This window comes from Schistocerca gregaria, chromosome 11 (genome assembly GCF_023897955.1).
Source record: "Schistocerca gregaria isolate iqSchGreg1 chromosome 11, iqSchGreg1.2, whole genome shotgun sequence".
NCBI lineage: Eukaryota > Metazoa > Arthropoda > Insecta > Orthoptera > Acrididae > Schistocerca > Schistocerca gregaria.
In genome coordinates this window covers 104,863,248-104,880,345 of record NC_064930.1, presented here as the reverse complement: position 1 = coordinate 104,880,345, position 17,098 = coordinate 104,863,248, and the positions used below count along the sequence as shown (strand labels likewise).

Genomic DNA, 17,098 nt, shown 5'->3' with positions numbered 1-17,098 from the left:
TGGATCCACAGTTTGCACCGGCTCGGAAAGCCTGCACTCAGCGTGTTTCGTATGTCAGCGGCAGAACCTGGTCACGTTACATGTGACGCACATTCTGCTTGTGATCTTTTCGGCGCCATTTGCTTTCACCCATCCACCTACCGGGCCCCATGTTTTAATTACAAAAAACTAATCATTTGATACATTGATCATTTGCAATGAATATCATATTACAGTATTGTGAAAATTTAAAATGTCATCTATGGCACCATTTGTCACAGCTGATTAGTGGTATCCCGATCTTCAGTAATGCCCTATAATTATTATTTGGAAGCCTTCCTCTTTATAGTGTTTTCCTCTATACAGTGTTCAGAATTTGTGGTCCCTTGAAAAACGTTATATAGAGATTTCACTCTAGTAGAATAGTTGTATGTAGGGACAGGAAAAAATCATTTGATTTTATGGACAATTTCGGTACTGTTTTTTTACTATTTCATTATCTTTTTTTGCCAAGTACTGTGTTATTTTTGAAGAGCTTATTTTTAAGTATTAATGTATTTTTTATGTCATTGTTTCTTAGCATTATGCTAAAACTGAAAGTAGAGCACAGTCAGAAAAAGAAACATTTACATTAAACCCATTAAGTTACTCAGTTAAAATGAACACTCTGCAGCACACGCTAATGAAAGTTTTTGAAAAGAAAGCATGGTCATAATTCAACTCAGACATTGTTCTACTGATTTGCTAATGCCTCACTGTAGTGTGAAAAAGCTGTTTGGAAATTATATTAAAAAATGGAAGACAAATTGCATTCAGCACAAGAGCAGGTATTTAACAATGTCCACATTTGCTGCTGGCATTGAAAGTTGCTTTGCCACTAACTAAATTTCTGCATAATAATGCTGCCATCTTTTAAGGTGGATTATGAGATGCGGCAAGTAATTAACAAGACTGGTGTCAGAAACGTGATTACAAAGTTACAATTAACTTTTATCCCCTACAACATAGTCCACTCCCGTATCTATACATCACTCTGCATACATGTCTTCCATTGTTCAAAGCAATGATGTACACTATGTGATCAAAAGTATCCAGACACCCCTAAAAATATAGGTTTTTCAAATTAGGTGCATTGTGCTGCCACCTACTGCCAGGTACTCGATACCACTGACCTCAGTAGTCCTTAGACATCGTGAGAGAGCAGAATGGGGCACTCCGTGGAACTCACGGACCTCGAACGTGGTCAAGTGATTGGCTGTCATTCATGTCATACGTCTGTACGCGAGATTTCCATACTCCTAAACATCTGTAGGTCCACTGTTTCCAATGTTATAGTGAAGTGGGAATGTGAAGGAACACATACAGCACAAAAGTGTACAGTCAGACTTCGATTGTTGACTGTAACAAAACCAGAGAAGGAAAGTTGCCACTCACCATATAGTGGAGATGCTGAGTCGCAGTAGGCTCAACAAAAAGATTCACACAATTATAGCTTTCAGCCATTAAGGCTTTTGTCAGCAGTAGACACATAAACACACATGCACACGCGCGCCCACTCACACACACACACACACACACACACACACACACACACACACACACACACACACACACACACTGACAGTGAAGTGTTGCAGGTTAGACGGACGTCAGGAGAGAAGGTGTGGAGGGGGATGAGGTAAGTTGTGAAAAGGAGAGAAATAAAAAGAAATTAAAAACTGGGTGTGGCAGTGAAATGACTGCTGTGTAGTGCTGGAATGGGAACAGAGAGGGTGCTGGATGGGTGAGAACAGTGACTAATGAACGTTGAGGCCAAGAGGGTTATGGGAACATAGGATGTATTGCAGGGAAAGTTCTCACCTGCACAATTCAGAAAAGCTTTTGTTGGTGGGAAGGATCCATATGGCACAGGCTGGGAAGCAGTCATTGAGATGAGGGTTTCTTGTACAAAAACAAATCTCCCGTGCCTTATCTTTCCTGTCTCCCACCACCTCCCAAAGTCCCACAGTCTGGCCACAGAGTAGCATTCCCCTCATACCTCAGTACCATCCGTGGCTGGAGCAACTGAATTACATTCTCTGCCAGGGTTTCGATTACCTCTCGTCGTGCCCCGAAATGAGGAATGTCCTGCCCACTATCCTTCCCACCCCTCCTACCGTGGTATTCCGCCGTCCACCAAACCTACACAATATACTCGTCCATCCTTACACAAACCCTGCTACCAATCCCTTACCTCAGGCTCATACCCCTGTAATAGACCTAGATGCAAGACCTGTCCCATACATCCTCCTACCACCACCTACTCCAGTCTGGTCACTAACATTACCTATCCCATCAAAGGCAGGGCTACCTGTGAACCCAGTCATGTGTTACAAACTAAGGTGCAACCACTGTGCTGCATTCTATGTAGGCATGACAACCAACAAGCTGTCTGTCCGCATGAACAGCCACCAACAAACTGTGACAAAAAAATAAGTGGACCACCCTGTTGCTGAACACGCTGCCATATCCCTCATCACAATGACTGCTTCACAGCCTGTGCCATATATTCCCACCAACACCAGCTTTTCCGAATTGCGCAGGTGGGAACTCCACTGCAATACATCCTACGTTCCTGTAACCCTCCTTGCCTCAACCTTCGTTAATCACAGTCCTCACCCATCCAGCACCCTCCCTGTTCCCATTCCAGAACTACACAGGTCATTTCACTGCCACACCCAGTCTTTTAATTTCTTTTTATTTCTCTCCTTTCCGCTACTTACCCCCTCTCCCCTTCGCACCTTCTCTCCTGCCCTCCGTCTAAACTACAACACTTCACTGTCCGCCACTCCCACCATACTATCCCTTCCCCCTCCCCGCTCCAGCCTCCTCCTTACCCCCACCCAGTCGTCACTCCCATCATGCACTGGTGCTGCTGCTCGCAGTGTGGTTTCAGTTCTCTGATACTGCAGACGTGTGTGCAAGTTGCATTTGCATGAGCGCGCGCATGTGTGTGTGTGTGTGTGTGTGTGTGTGTGTGTGTGTGTGTGTGTGTGTACTGTTGACAAAGGCCTTAACGGCTGAAAGCTATAATTGTGTGAATCTTTTTGTTGTGCCTATCACAACTCAGCATCTCCACTATATGGTGAGTGGCAACTCTCCTTCTCTGGTATTGTTACATTCCATCCTGAATTTTCCATTGTTCGATTGTTGACTGATAGAGACCTCAGACAGTTGAAGAGGGTCGTAATGTGTAATAGGCAGACATCTGTCCAGATCATCACATAGGAACTCCAAACTGCATTAGGATCCACTGCAAGTACTATGACAGTTATGCAAGAGGTGAGAAAACTTCGATTTCGTGGTCGAATGGTTGCTTATAAGCCACACATCATGCCAGTAAATGCCAAACGATGCCTCAACTGTTGTAAGGAGTATAAACATTGGATGATTGAATAGTGGAAAAACGTTGTGTGGAGTGATCAATCACAGTACACAATGTGGCAATCTAATGGCATGGTGTTGGTATGGCGAATGCCTGGTGAACGTCATCTACCAGCGTGTGTAGTGCCAACTGTAAAATTCACAGGCGGTGGTGCTATGGTGAGGTCGTGTTTTTCATAGAGGGGGCTTACACCCTTTGTTGATTTGCATGGCACTATCACAGCACAGGCCTACATTGATGTTTTAAGTACCTTCATAGTTCCCACTGTTGAAAAGCAATTCGGGGATGACGATTGCATCTTTCGACACGATCGAGCACAGCCTGTGGCAGAGTGGTTACACGACAGTAACATCCCTGTAATGGACTGGCTTGCACAGAGTCCTGACCTGAATCCTGTAGAACACCTTTGGGATGTTTTGGAATGCCGACTTCGTGCCGGGCCTCACTGACCGCCATCGATACCTCTCCTCAATGCAGCACTCCTTGAAGAGTGGTCTGCCATTCCCCAAGAAACCTTCCAGCACCTGATTGAACATATGTCTGCAAGAATGGAAGCAGGCATCAAGGCTAAAGATGGGCCAACACCATACTGAATTCCAGCATTACCGATGGAGGGCGCCACGAAAAAGGTCAATCACTAACACCCTCTTCAACAACTCTGCCATTTTTGCTTTTATCTCTTCGACAGACTGAAAATGTGGTCCCTCCAATGTACTTTTCACTTTTAAGAATAGATAAAAGTCATAGGGAGCCAGATCCAAGGAATATGATGGATGTTCAGGTACAGACATGTGCCTGTCTGCTGAAGACAGTTTCACAGGCACAGTACTGTGTGCCTGCACTTTGTCCTGGTACAGAATACATGAATCGTTCCAGAAATTTGGTTTTTTCTTTCATACTCTTTCCTTCAACTTGATTAGAACTTATTTGCAGTATTCCTGACTAAGGACTTGTCAGATGTCAGTTGTTTTGTGTAATCTCATTAATGTTCTTTATGTTTGCTTCAGTTGTCAAACTCGCAGATCAACTGAGGCATTTGCCTTCAATCTCTTCTCGCCCTACTGAAAACAGTTTTTGGGATTCAAAAATTCGTGCACATTATCATCAAACACTTTATTTAACATATAAAAACAATCCCCTGTTTGTGACTCAAGATTAATGTGGTGCTCAATTTTTAAGTTCACTGCTCTCGTGATAAACAACGTCCTCTAAAATCGAGGCTCAAAACCAAACTAAAGCCAACAGAAAGACGAAACAAATGGTAGCTGCAACTACATCTCAGTACCAGCCTCCTCCCGTGTAGCTACGCAACGGGAGTTGCACAGTCTCATTATTTAATCACCACACTTTGTAAAAGTAATAACTTTATCTGCCGACATCTCATTTCCCAAAACGTTTGGACAGCAAATCGTGCTAAATTAGTGAATATAAAGCTGAAGTATCGTACTTAGTTTTTTTCTTGCATTTACACTTATGTTCTGTGGAAGCACTCAGTTTAACAGACACATCACATTTACAATCTCTGAAAAGTGCTTGAGTTTCGGTACAATTTGTTGTACAAAACTATCAGAAAAATGTGATGCTGTGAAATAAAACTGCACATTCTAACAAAATGTATGTAATGTCTGGTGGAGTGTATAAGCATTTACTTCATTAAACATAATACAGATGTAGAGTATCACTTTACAAAAGTATTTCATAAAGCTGAAAGTGCAGGTTGCGAGTTGTGCTCGGATAGCTCAGTCAGTGGAGCATTTGCCTGCAAAAGGAAAAGGCTGCGGATTCCAGTCCTGGTGTGGCACACAGTTTTAGTCTGTCATGAAGTTAGTTTATGTTATTGTGCTCCTCCACGAATGTGGAAACATTCCATTACATTTGATGTCAGTGAGTAACTCAAAAACTTTTCCACTCTCACGTTTCCAGGTGCACGATGTGGAGTTTGTTCAGAACCCAGATGTAATTATCCGGGAGACTCTTCCAGTGCTGCAGGAGTTCGTGGCAGTGGGTAAAGCGAGGTTCATCGGCATCACGGGGTATCCTCTCGAGCCGCTCCGAGAGATCATCGAGAAGAGTGCCACCGTGAAGGTGGACACAGTGCTGTCGTACACCAGAGACACTCTCGTAGATGACACACTACAGCGGCATCTGCCATTCTTCAAGGTGTGTTTGGCCATCAGTTTTGATTTAGTGTGCTTAACTCATTGATACATTTACTTGTCATGCTCCACTGATTCCTAAGTGTTATTGACAAGTTTAAGTTCAGCTTCTCGGTTTTCCTTTGGTGGTGCAAGTTACGCCCCCTTGCCGAGACCTGTGCATTAATGATGAGTGTAGACATGTCACTACTCAGTAGGTTTAAGATTACAGTGGAAATTTTTCTGCCTGTCTCAGTAGCTTTTCAGCTTTGGCAGCTGAGTTGTGGATGGCTACATTGTTGTGATCTTATCATCTGTTCTATAAAGGAAATGACAAGGTGTCAGTGTTGTATTAAGTGCAGATTGTGGAAATACTTATAAAGAGCAGCACTGAGAATGAATTATTCGATGCCAACTTAATTGATAACTCCTGAGCAGATTCTTAAAGAAATAGCCACCTACGTCAGCTGGTGAACAACAACAGAAGTAAATAATAGTTCTTCCAAGTCCAAAACATCTAAAAATGATTGGAACTTTAAAAAGGGGTTATCCAAATTGGACCGGGGAAAAAAATAATTAAAAAAACCGTCTTTGCGACTCTGCAGATTTGCAACAACCATAAGTTTGCATAGCATCTCCAAAGACAGAAACTAATTTTTACACCTACAATAATGTTCATCTTAGGGGTGAAAATCTTATAGCAACTGGAGGAGACATCACATAAAGCATTCCAAAAATATTGGGCACAGAGCAAAGCGGGCTGTTTGGATAGCTCTGGACCAGATATACGCCCCCCCCCCCCCCCCCCCCAAAAAAAAAATGGCGATTGCAAACATTAAGAGTGTTGCTTTGTAGCTTTTTGTAAAGGACTATAAAGGACCTGTAGGTTTCACTTTTCAGACGTAGTTACTTTTGTTTTAAAATTGTCATTTATCATTGCTAAAAATAAGGCATCCCAGAAATTGATGGAGTGATTTGTATACAGCCATCATCTGAAGAAATAGAAGTTTCTCATGAAACTTTTCATTGTATACGCTTTTTTGTGATTTTCACAATGACCTAACTCCACAACACTATAGACCAGCCCAGTAGTGCCATTTTGCTGATGCAGTTACACATTGGTGTATTGGGTGTGTAGGAGGTAAAAACTTAGTTATGATGAGACGATCATCAGATGAGAATCCTCTCATTGTGATGTGAAGGGGCATTATCAAGCAATAGAACATCCTTCTGTGGAAACCCCTTCTCTTCTCGAAATCACCAAACTTGGGGTACAAAATGTGTGTGGAACCTGTTTTTGAAAATTTCACTATCATTCCATGCTCCTCTTTTTGGTTGTAATAATGCAGAGGGAGATCCTTAGTTATGGTATCCTTGAATGCATGGGTTTATAGTGTTTTCCAAACACTAGTAGTTTAACTTTGTGGTTCCCAGAAGCATTAGCACACAAAATTGAAATGCATTCTTTAGACAAATTTTGGTTAGCAGCTATTTCCAATACAGACCACTTTTGTCTGTAGGACATCTCTTGCTAGTTTTTGACTAAACCATTGCAAAACAGCAGTACCTAATCTATCAAATGGAGATCTCTTCTTGCTTTCTCGTTCAAATGGTCCAGAACTAAAATCTCATTTCCTGACAAAATCCTGTATTTTCTGCTTATTCTTTGTAACGACCCAAACAGTCTGCATTCCAATACCATAATCACCATTTAATTTTGCAGGCAGTTTTCTCCTTCCTAAATCCTTTAGTTACTGTAATTCTAATTTTTGTTTTAATGTTTTTGTTTTCAGTTTAATGTTTTCGATACAAGACTAGTTTTTGTGTACTCTAATAACCTTGACCAGCAATTTGATATTTATCCTGAACATTGTAAGTGCACATGCTCAAGCATGTGTAGTTTGCTGTGCTTGCATGAACTTGCACAAATGAAAATCAATCAAGCATCAGGCAGCTTGAACAATCATAATGCTCGAAATTATCCCACGTATAGTTTTGTATGCTTGAACATAGTGTTCGATTGTGAGAGCCCATTTGCAGTTATCTGTGTGGCTGCCTTTAGGCATCATTGCTGGTCTATGGAAAAAATAACAACAATAATTCTGTAACTATACATATTTAGATGAGATACATGGTGTATACTGGCATCACATTATATCTTAATGTTTACTTTGTTAGAAATTACAGAACTGTCATTTAGCATAACTCTTATTCTTTCTAAGCTGTACGTGTGTTTTTTATGTTCGTTATCCTTTGTCTAAGCGTTAGTTGGTCCACGTTGTAAGATTTCATTTACTTGGATGCGACATTTTTGCATTTCATTGCACATTACCTTACTGCTACAATCTAGTTGCCTGTGCACTGCATTTGACTTGCTAAAGGTTAACTGATTGGGGGGGGGGATAGATCATGAGAACTGTAATGGGCTGGTACATTGGGATGATAGGGAGGGAGTTTTCTTAGTGTGTGTGTGTGTGTGTGTGTGTGTGTGTGTGTGTGTGTGTGTGTGTGTGTGTGTTTTATATCATACAGAGAGGAAAGTGCCCGAATCTGGATCCCTGTTTGGTTTTATGATAAATATTGAAAATTGTTAAATAGCTATCATTTTAAGCATATCTATACTTTATCATGTTATTTATTACTTATGAAAAAATATCTACATCTAAATACATGCTCTGCAAAACACTGTGAACTACATAAAACTTCAGAAAAAATATAGCCAAAGCCATTAAAATTCATTGTAAATTGAACTTGAAAAAAACTGCAAACAACTGTTAACTGATAATTTATTCATGAGCAGTTGCAATTATTAAAGCAGTATCTTCAAATGGTCCTTCATAGAAAAGAAAGCATCCTTGTAATATGTATATTTTAAAAATTCGATTAAGAGCAGCCAATAAAAGTAAATCTAAATAAAACTACTTATAGCACTGTCACACAGATTAGCACATGGAAATGCAATCAATATTCATAGTCACAGAATGCAACTCCATTAAGAGGTAAGTCGTGAAGCTCACGTAATACTAGGTACAGAAAGCTGGTTGAAGCCTGAAATTGATAATGGTGAGATTTTTGGGGAAAAATTAAGTGCACATCAAAAGGACAGGCAAATGGGAAATGGGGTTGGTGTATTTGCCACAGTAGGGTTGGTGTATTTGCCACAGTAGACAAGAAACTCAAATGTACCAATAACCTTAACATCAATTTGTTGTAGACTCTTAGAACATATTGTGTGATCAAACATATCAAACTATCTTGACCTCCTCAATGCCAACCAGCAAGGATTCTGAAAACATCAATCAAGTGAAACCCAACTTGTACTTTTCTCGCAAGACATACTGCAAGCCTTGGATCAAGGCAGTCAGGAAGATGCAGAATTTCTTGAGATCAAAAACGCATTTGACCCAGTACTATATCTATGCGTATTATCAAAAGTATGATCATATTGGGTATCAAGTGAAATTTTGGACTGGATTGAGGACTTTTTGGCAGGTAGGATGCAGCATGTTATCTTGGATGGAGTGTTATAAAGTGTTTTGGGACTCTTGCTGCTCATGTCATATATTGATGACCTGCAGATATTTTTAATAGTAATCAATGACTTTTTGCAGGTGATGAAGTTTTCTATAATGATTTACTGTCTGAAATGAGGTGCATAAATATTCAGTCAGATCTTGGTAAGTTTCCAAAGTGGTGCAGAGATTGACAACTCACTTTAAATGTTCAAAAATGTAAAATTGCACACTTCACTAAATGAAAATACGTAGTATCCTATGACTATAATATCAGTGACTCACTGTTGGAATTGGCCAACCATACAAACACCTTGTTGTAATACTTTATGAGGATATGAAAGGGAATGAATCACATAGGCTGTTGTGGGTAAAACAGGTGGTAGACTCCAGATTGCTGGTATAATATTTGGGAAATTCATTCAGTCTATAAAGAAGATTGCTTACGAATCACTCTAGATTACTGCCCAAGTGTGTGGGGCCCATACCAAATAGGCCTAACTTGGGATATTGAACATCTACAGTGAAGGGCAGCATGAATGGTCACAGGTTTGTTTGATCCACGGGAGAGACTGAAGAAACTGAGCTGGTGGTCTCTTGAAGATAGGCATGAACTATTGCAAAAAATTCTACTAGCAAAGTTTCAAGAACTGGCTTTAAATGATGACTCTAGGAATATACTACAACCCCTATGTATTGTTCACATAGTTATTGTGATGATAAGATTAGAATAATTACTGTATACATGGAGGCATTCAAACAATCTTTCTTACCACACTCCACATGTGTGGCAAAAAGAACTGTATTTAATGTAATAATTATGATTAAAATGTAATACAAGAAGCATAAAATAAGACATTATCAGTGTAGCATCTATCTGGAAATCTTAACCCATTAATCAGCCCTATTACCACAAAGATAAAATTCCCAGATGGAAAAAGTTATGCAAGATTAAAAATTGGGAAGTGAGAAGTTAATTAAGCTGTTGGGGTATACATGTGCATCCATGTGCAAACTGAATGCAGATGAAGGTCTCAATGTATTAAAAAATCTTATAAGGTTGTAGGCCAGGGCTTCACAACATACGTGCTCGCGGAGCAAGCTGTGAGCAGCAGGGTGCGAGCACGGAGCAGCGCGAGCATGCTACCCCCACCACCGAACCAGAGCGGAGAGTGGGGAGAGCCACGTGGGGCACACAACAGCTGCCGCCAGTTAATGTAAATCCGCAGCCACCTGCAGGGATATCACTCACGAATTATTACTGCAACAAATGAAACAAATAAAGGAGAATGTACACGTGCCACATAATTTTATGTATGCCTCTACATTCATATTAATTTGTGAACTGTTACAAAATAAAAGGTGTCACTGAAGTGTGGGATTCTCGGTTATCTTGTACTTTTTGCCCTTTACAATTGCGTCTATGTTCGGAGTAATTGTTCTTGTGCATTGTAGGCGCAGCGTGCAGTTCAAATTTCAATCAATCAATGCGCGTCTTGTTACATTTCATTGCAGAGAGCAGCTGTTCACAAGCATACGTGGAACCGAACATTGATATTATTGTAGCCGCCAGTCTGTGCAAACGAGGAAATCTATTCTGGGGGAAGTGTCTGTAGAATTCCAAATGCTTTTCTTGTTCTGAAATTTGTTTCTGTGTTCTCTGTCACACTGCAGGTCAGTAATTTCTAGTTGCAGCTCAGGACGAATCTCTTCAATATTTGCTGAATATGGAGAGGAGAGCAGATCAAAATCACTCTCTAGTGCTGTCAGATCTTGAAAGCTTTGATCAAATTCTTCCTTAAGGGCAACTAAACTATGTGAATAACGTTCACAGTGTTTGTGAACATCTTGCGTGGATGATAATTTAGGAAAATGAGCTAGATTTCCTGTTCCCAGTTGACTCGCCCAAAGTGTCAATTTCATTTTAAAAGCTCGTATTCGATCTATGAAATGAGTAATTAGCAGATCTTTGCCTTGTAGTGAAATGTTCAAAGCATTCAGATGCCTAGTTAAATCTGCTAAGAACGTGAGATCACATTTCCATGAAGGCTCTTTCAATTCAGGAACACGCATGTTATTTATTTCCATGCACACATTTATCTCATCTAATAGGCAAAAAAATCGATTTAATAATTCGCCACGACTAAGCCAGCGGACCTCGCTGTAAAGCTACCATACTGGCTTTCTACATCCTCAAGAAAGCTTTTAAATTGCCTGTGTTGTAGCCCATGCTTCCTTTATATAATTGGTTGTACGAACAACAACACACATTTTTTAGAGTGCTACTCTTTGCACATAAGTTTTCCTGGTGGATCACACAGTGAACGCTCCTTATTTCATTTGGCATGGTCAGTTTTTGCATTTTCTCCTTCAACAGAGCAACGAAACCTAATTTTTTCCCTTATAATCGCTGGTGCACCGTCTGTAGACACTGAAACTAAATAATTCCATGACAATCCTATATTTTCAACACTTTCTTCAACACTACTCAAAATATCACCTCCGGTTGTAGTGTTCTTCATGGCTACTACATCGAGGAGCTCGTACCTCACCTGAAGATCTCTATTAACACCTCTAATAAATATGGCAAGCTGCGCTGTTCCAGAGATATCAACACTTTTGTCCAGAGCTAGAGAATACGCCATAAAATCTTTACAGATATTTGCAAGCTGGCTCTGAACGTCGTCTGCCATATCCTGTGTGCAACGCATAATGGTCATGTTAGATAATGGCACAATCCGAAACTGTTCAACTTGAGATGGACACAAATGTTCCGCTGCAACTACCAAACATTCTTTTATTATATCGCCATCAGTGAAGGGGTGCAGGGATTTTGCTAAAAGCAAAGAAATTTTGTAACTCACTCTGAGAGCTGCCTCAGTTTATTTTTCTTAGTCTTCTGGATCTTCTTTGGGTAGCTTCCTCTTAAGTTTAATAACTTCCTGTGCACAATCTGGTCCATCACATTTTCCACTTCCGCAGTCTTTCGCGTGGTACGACATATAATGTCGCCGCAAATTAAATTTCCTAAAAGAATTCAGTGTTTTGTGACATACTAAACATTTTGCAACACCATCTTTTTCTGTAAACAGATAGAATTCCTTCCAATGGGGGTTGAACTGCAAAAGCACGGTTAAGGTTACACAATGGCGACTTGACATGATTCCTAACCAGCGAAATGACTGTTAGAGCTGATCGCAGTACTTTAAACGTTACACAGTCGGTGCGAATTCAATAGGCACGCTGCGGCCCAATATTCAAACGTGCACACGCATTTCCCCTCCCTCCCTACTCCGCGACCTTGCACCTGCTCACGAGTACGTGCCTGAGCAGACGCGAGTACTCGCGCTCAAAACCGGCCACTTGTTAAGCCCTGTTGTAGGCCATGTTTAAAACACTTATCAATAACAAACTAGTCAGAACCGAGAATGAACATCAGATAACTAGGGACCCTGTTTACAATGGCACATCTAAGAAATGAAAAGAACAGAGCAATAAAAAGTTTAACCTAACTTGAATGTCCAAATATAGAAATACATGAAATTTGCATACCCTGCAGTCGGTCGTCGTGCGTGCCGAGTACTAGGGCTGTCAGCTGTACACTAAACTGGTGGCGATGTCTGTATAACCGGAGATGCTAGTGTGCAATGCAAGATGCATATGATGGGTGGGGTGAAATTTTGTGCTCCAAAGGCTGGGAAGCTCCTTAACAACGGACCACTGTGAAGTGCATAGTAGAGGCCACTTCCCATATACCAGTCATTAGAGCTTCTTCCCATTCTGTTCACATATGGAGCACAGGAAGAATGACTGCTTAAAATGCTTATATGTGCTTGGTAATTAGTCTGGTCTTGTCTTATAATCCGTGTGGTGCGATAGGTAGGGGACTGTAGTATATCCCTAGATTCCTATGTTAAAACTTTGAAAGATGGCTCGCTTGGAACAGTTTGCACCTGTGTTCAAGAGAATGCCAGTTCAGTTCTTTCAGCATCTCCATGATAATCTACCACACCCCAAACAGACTTAGGACAGTGCTACTCTTCTTTGTACGTGTCCAGTAATTCCTGTTAGTCTCATTTCTTACAGGTCCCACACACTTCAGCAATATTTTGAGGATGGGTTGAATGAGTGTTTGGACAACCATGCCTCCATCCTTGCTACCCTCCCTGTTTTCCTTCCCCTGTTGCTTCATAACCTGGGTTGTGAGTAACTAAATCCACTTTCCCTTCTTCCCTTTCTTTCCCCTCTCTCCTCCCTGATGAAGGAACATTTATTCCGAAAGCTAGGAACTTAAATTTTCGGTTGTTTTTTGTGTTTCTGTCGGCTGTACTGAGCTGAGGTAAGTACTGGCCAGCCCCTCTATCTCTTTGTTAGTAATTGAATGAGTGTTTTGTAAGAAAATACCTCTGTAGACTGACAGTACTTCCGAGTATCCTACTGATGGACCATTCTGCCATCTGCCTCACGCACGAGTGGGCCTATGCAATCATTCCATTTTGTATCCCTTCAAATTGTTACACTCGGGCTGCTAGGTTTCTTACCGGCAGATTCGAACGACACGTAAGTGCTGTGGTGTTGCGTTGAGAATTCAAATGGGAATCCCTGGAGGGAAGACAAAATTCTTTTCGAAGAACACTATTGAGAATATTGAGGCATCTGGCATTTGAAGCTGACTGCCAAACGACTCTGCTGCCGCCAACATACGTTGTGCGTAAGGACCACAAAGATAAGATACCAGAAATTAAGGTTCGCTCGGAGGCATATAGACAGTCATTTCTCCCTCATTCTGTTTGTGAGTGGAACTAACTACTAGTAGTACAGGGGTAGCCTCTGCCACACACCTGTGGAGTATCTGTGTAAATCTAGTTGAAGATCTAGATCTGCAAGACTCGCCCAGTTCCAATTGTGATTTGTTGATGTAATCATAGGATACTGTGCTTTTTTCATTTTGTGGAGTGCAGCATTTGACATTTGTGAATATTTAACCCTTCACTGAGCGTGATGTTTTTTTTTATAGCACAGGCAGGTGTGCAGCATATTTTGTACACATGTAAAGAATACTTGTTTTCATATTACTGAGACAAACACGCACAACCAGAATCACAGTTCAACCCTGCATACTGTAAATCATGTATTTTGGTATGCTTCAAATATGTTGTAGAGACATTTACCCCGAGTACCTGGCCTTAGCAACGGGCCTTGGTTTTTGAGAAAATCGATTTTGAAGTTCATTATTGCGTGCTTTGTACACCTGTAACATTAGATGTATTCTGAGCAAGTCAGTGTAGTGCAGCGATAAAGGTTCACGGCTGACACGCCGGAGGTACCGTGTTTGAATCCTGCTCCCATATGTTTATGTATGCAAGAACCGTCCAGAAAATTTGGTCCTAACATCCAAAAACGAGTAGATGAATTAACTGGGAAATACAGAAATGTAGTTGTGTCCTGCACAAAACCCGGTGAGTTCATGAGACTGGTGTATGAAGAATTTTTGCGTTCTGTAATTCTTCCGTACGTGGGACAGAAAAAAGTTTTGTACGTTATCAGTTCATGGGGAGGGCAAACCAATTCAACTTTATATGATCATCTATTCAGTGATGAAAGGAAAGCAAGCACCTGCACCCTAAAAGTGGTTCCACCAAAGTGCACTCCTTATTGGCAGTCCTGCGATGTTTATTTTTACTGGAATTATTCAGAATGCTCCCAACTTGATGAAAGACAATAAGAGAGATCAGTTCTAGGTAAGATTCGATAAAATTACATTCGCTAATCTTACCATCAATTCAGTGCACCTAATTTTGAAAGCATGATTAGATACGCACAGTTAGCATCGAAATTAGCGGATGAAAGAGAAATCTTTTTAAAAGCAAAAGAATTGTGTTTCCCGGTATTGCTCAGGAGGAAACCTGCAAGACAATTGCTTTCATAAACTACACGTTGTGCTGTGAAAATTTTTGCTCCGGTAGCTTCTATGATAAGTATCACCCACAATATTGTTCTGGCACATCAAGCAATGTGGACAGATTTTGTAATATTGTATGAAAGAAAATATTAATAACTGAATATATCTTTATAATTTCGCACACCTTACACCGTTTGTTCATAATCTTTGAAATAAAATTGAAAAATTCGCTCGATTTTGGAAGGGGGGGGGGGGGGGGGGTTACACGAGCAGGATTCGTACACGACACCTCCAGCGCAGTGGCCGTGCACCTTTACCGCTGCGCTACGCTAACTTGCTCAGAACATATGTAATGTTACGGGTATTCAAAGCACGCAGTGAGCTTCAAAATCTATTTTATCAAAAACCAAGGCCCGTCACTAAAAAACCGGATAGCCAGGTACTCAGGGTAAGTACCTCTACAACAAATTTGAAGCGCATCAAAATCCATGATTTACAGTATGGAGGGTCCCCTTGTTAGTTTAATTAAACAATGGTAAAATAAACATACATATTGTTGTTGTTGTTGTGGTTTTCAGTCCTGAGATGGGTTTGATGCAGCTCTCCATGCTAATCTATCCTGTGAAAGCTCCTTCATCTCCCAGCACCTACTGCAACCTACATCCTTCTGAATCTGCTTAGTGTATTCATCTCTTGGTCTCCCTCTACAATTTTTACCGTCCACGCTGCCCTCCAATGCCAAATTTGTGATCCCTTGATGCCTCAGAACATGTCCTACCAACCGATCCCTTCTTCTAGTCAAGTTGTGCCACAAATTTCTCTTCTCCCCAATCCTATTCAATACTTCCTCGCGGTATTCCTGCCTGTCGTAAGATGTGACTAAAAGGAGTCTCAAACGTTTTGGCCTTATGTGATGGTCCCCTCTTGGGTTTGACCTGCAATTTTCAAAATTTCCGTTGTTAGTGCGTGCCATTTGGGGAAGGACACCTTACGTGGTGTTTTTCTATTGGTCCATCGTGCACCACCATCTTGCATGCTATCTATTGTCGTGTGGCAGGATTTACACCCCGTGTCTTCTGGGTTGCCTCCTCGTCTTGTGCGCAATCCCCTTCTTAGCGCCCACGACAACCGTGGACCCTTTCAACACGTAAAATCCAGCACGGTAGCCAGTCCGTTGTGGTGGGGTCGTCATGTACCCTCTTGGTGGTAGCCCCTTGACCACGCAGGGATCACACTACAGATGCCAGAGCTGTTTCCTCCCCATGCATGCCAAGGAGTATGTGCCCATCTTGTCTGGGGCACGGAGACTCCGGGCAATGGGATATCGGCCAGGTACCCGTTGCTTTGGCTGGGTGGCGCCCTTGGGGAGAGCCCTTGTTCGGAGTAGGTGGCATCTGGGCGGATGTGGCGCAATGAAGCGCAATAAATCTCACCAAGCTGGTGGTCGCACTGCCACCAGCGTCTCTAAGCGAGGCAGAATTGAATTTGATGCTGCACACTATGACGCTCAGTCGTTCCCCTCATTGGCTGCGCCGTGGGAGGGACGCAGATCTAGTGCCAAGCTGGAGCCTTATGTACCACAATACCTTGTCTGCAGCAGGACTGATGGTGACTCCTTCCTTATGATTAAGCCTCTGTTTTTTGTGGAACACCTGGAGGATAAGTTTGGGGAAGTGGCGTGGTTGTCTAAAATGGGGAATGGGTCCATCCTCCTCAAGACGTCTTCCCCAGCCCAGTCACGGGCGTTGCTCTTGTGTGATAAGCTGGGAGACGTCCCTGTTACCGTCAGTCCCCACAGTAGCTTAAATATGGTCCAGGGGATTATTTACCATCGCGACCTCTTGTTACAGTCCGACGACGAGCTGAGAGCTGACTTGGAACGACGTGGTGTGCATTTTGTCCGTCGTGTACACAGAGGACCCAAGACTAACATGGTGGCCACCGGTGCCTTTATCTTGGCCTTCGAAGGTGCTGTATTGCCTGAGAAGGTCAAGGTAATGGTTTACCGTTGTGACGTCAAGCCATACGTCCCTCCCCCGATGCGGTGCTTCCTGTGCTGGAAGTTTGGGCATATGTCCTCCCGTTGCCCATCCAGCGCCACATGTCGAGATTGTGGACGCCCCTCTCATCCTGATTCTCCATGTCC

At 41.9% G+C, this 17,098-nt stretch overlaps 1 protein-coding gene across 2 annotated transcripts in view; it reads left to right on the top strand.

Moving 5' to 3' along the window:
• Positions 1–17,098, top strand: part of LOC126295442 (uncharacterized) — an 82,503-nt gene that overhangs the window by 32,933 nt on the left and 32,472 nt on the right. For both annotated transcript variants that reach the window (XM_049987940.1, XM_049987941.1), the window contains one exon: positions 5,327–5,563. In XM_049987940.1, coding sequence (XP_049843897.1) covers positions 5,327–5,563 — 237 coding nt within the window. The remainder of the gene's footprint in view (positions 1–5,326; positions 5,564–17,098) is intronic.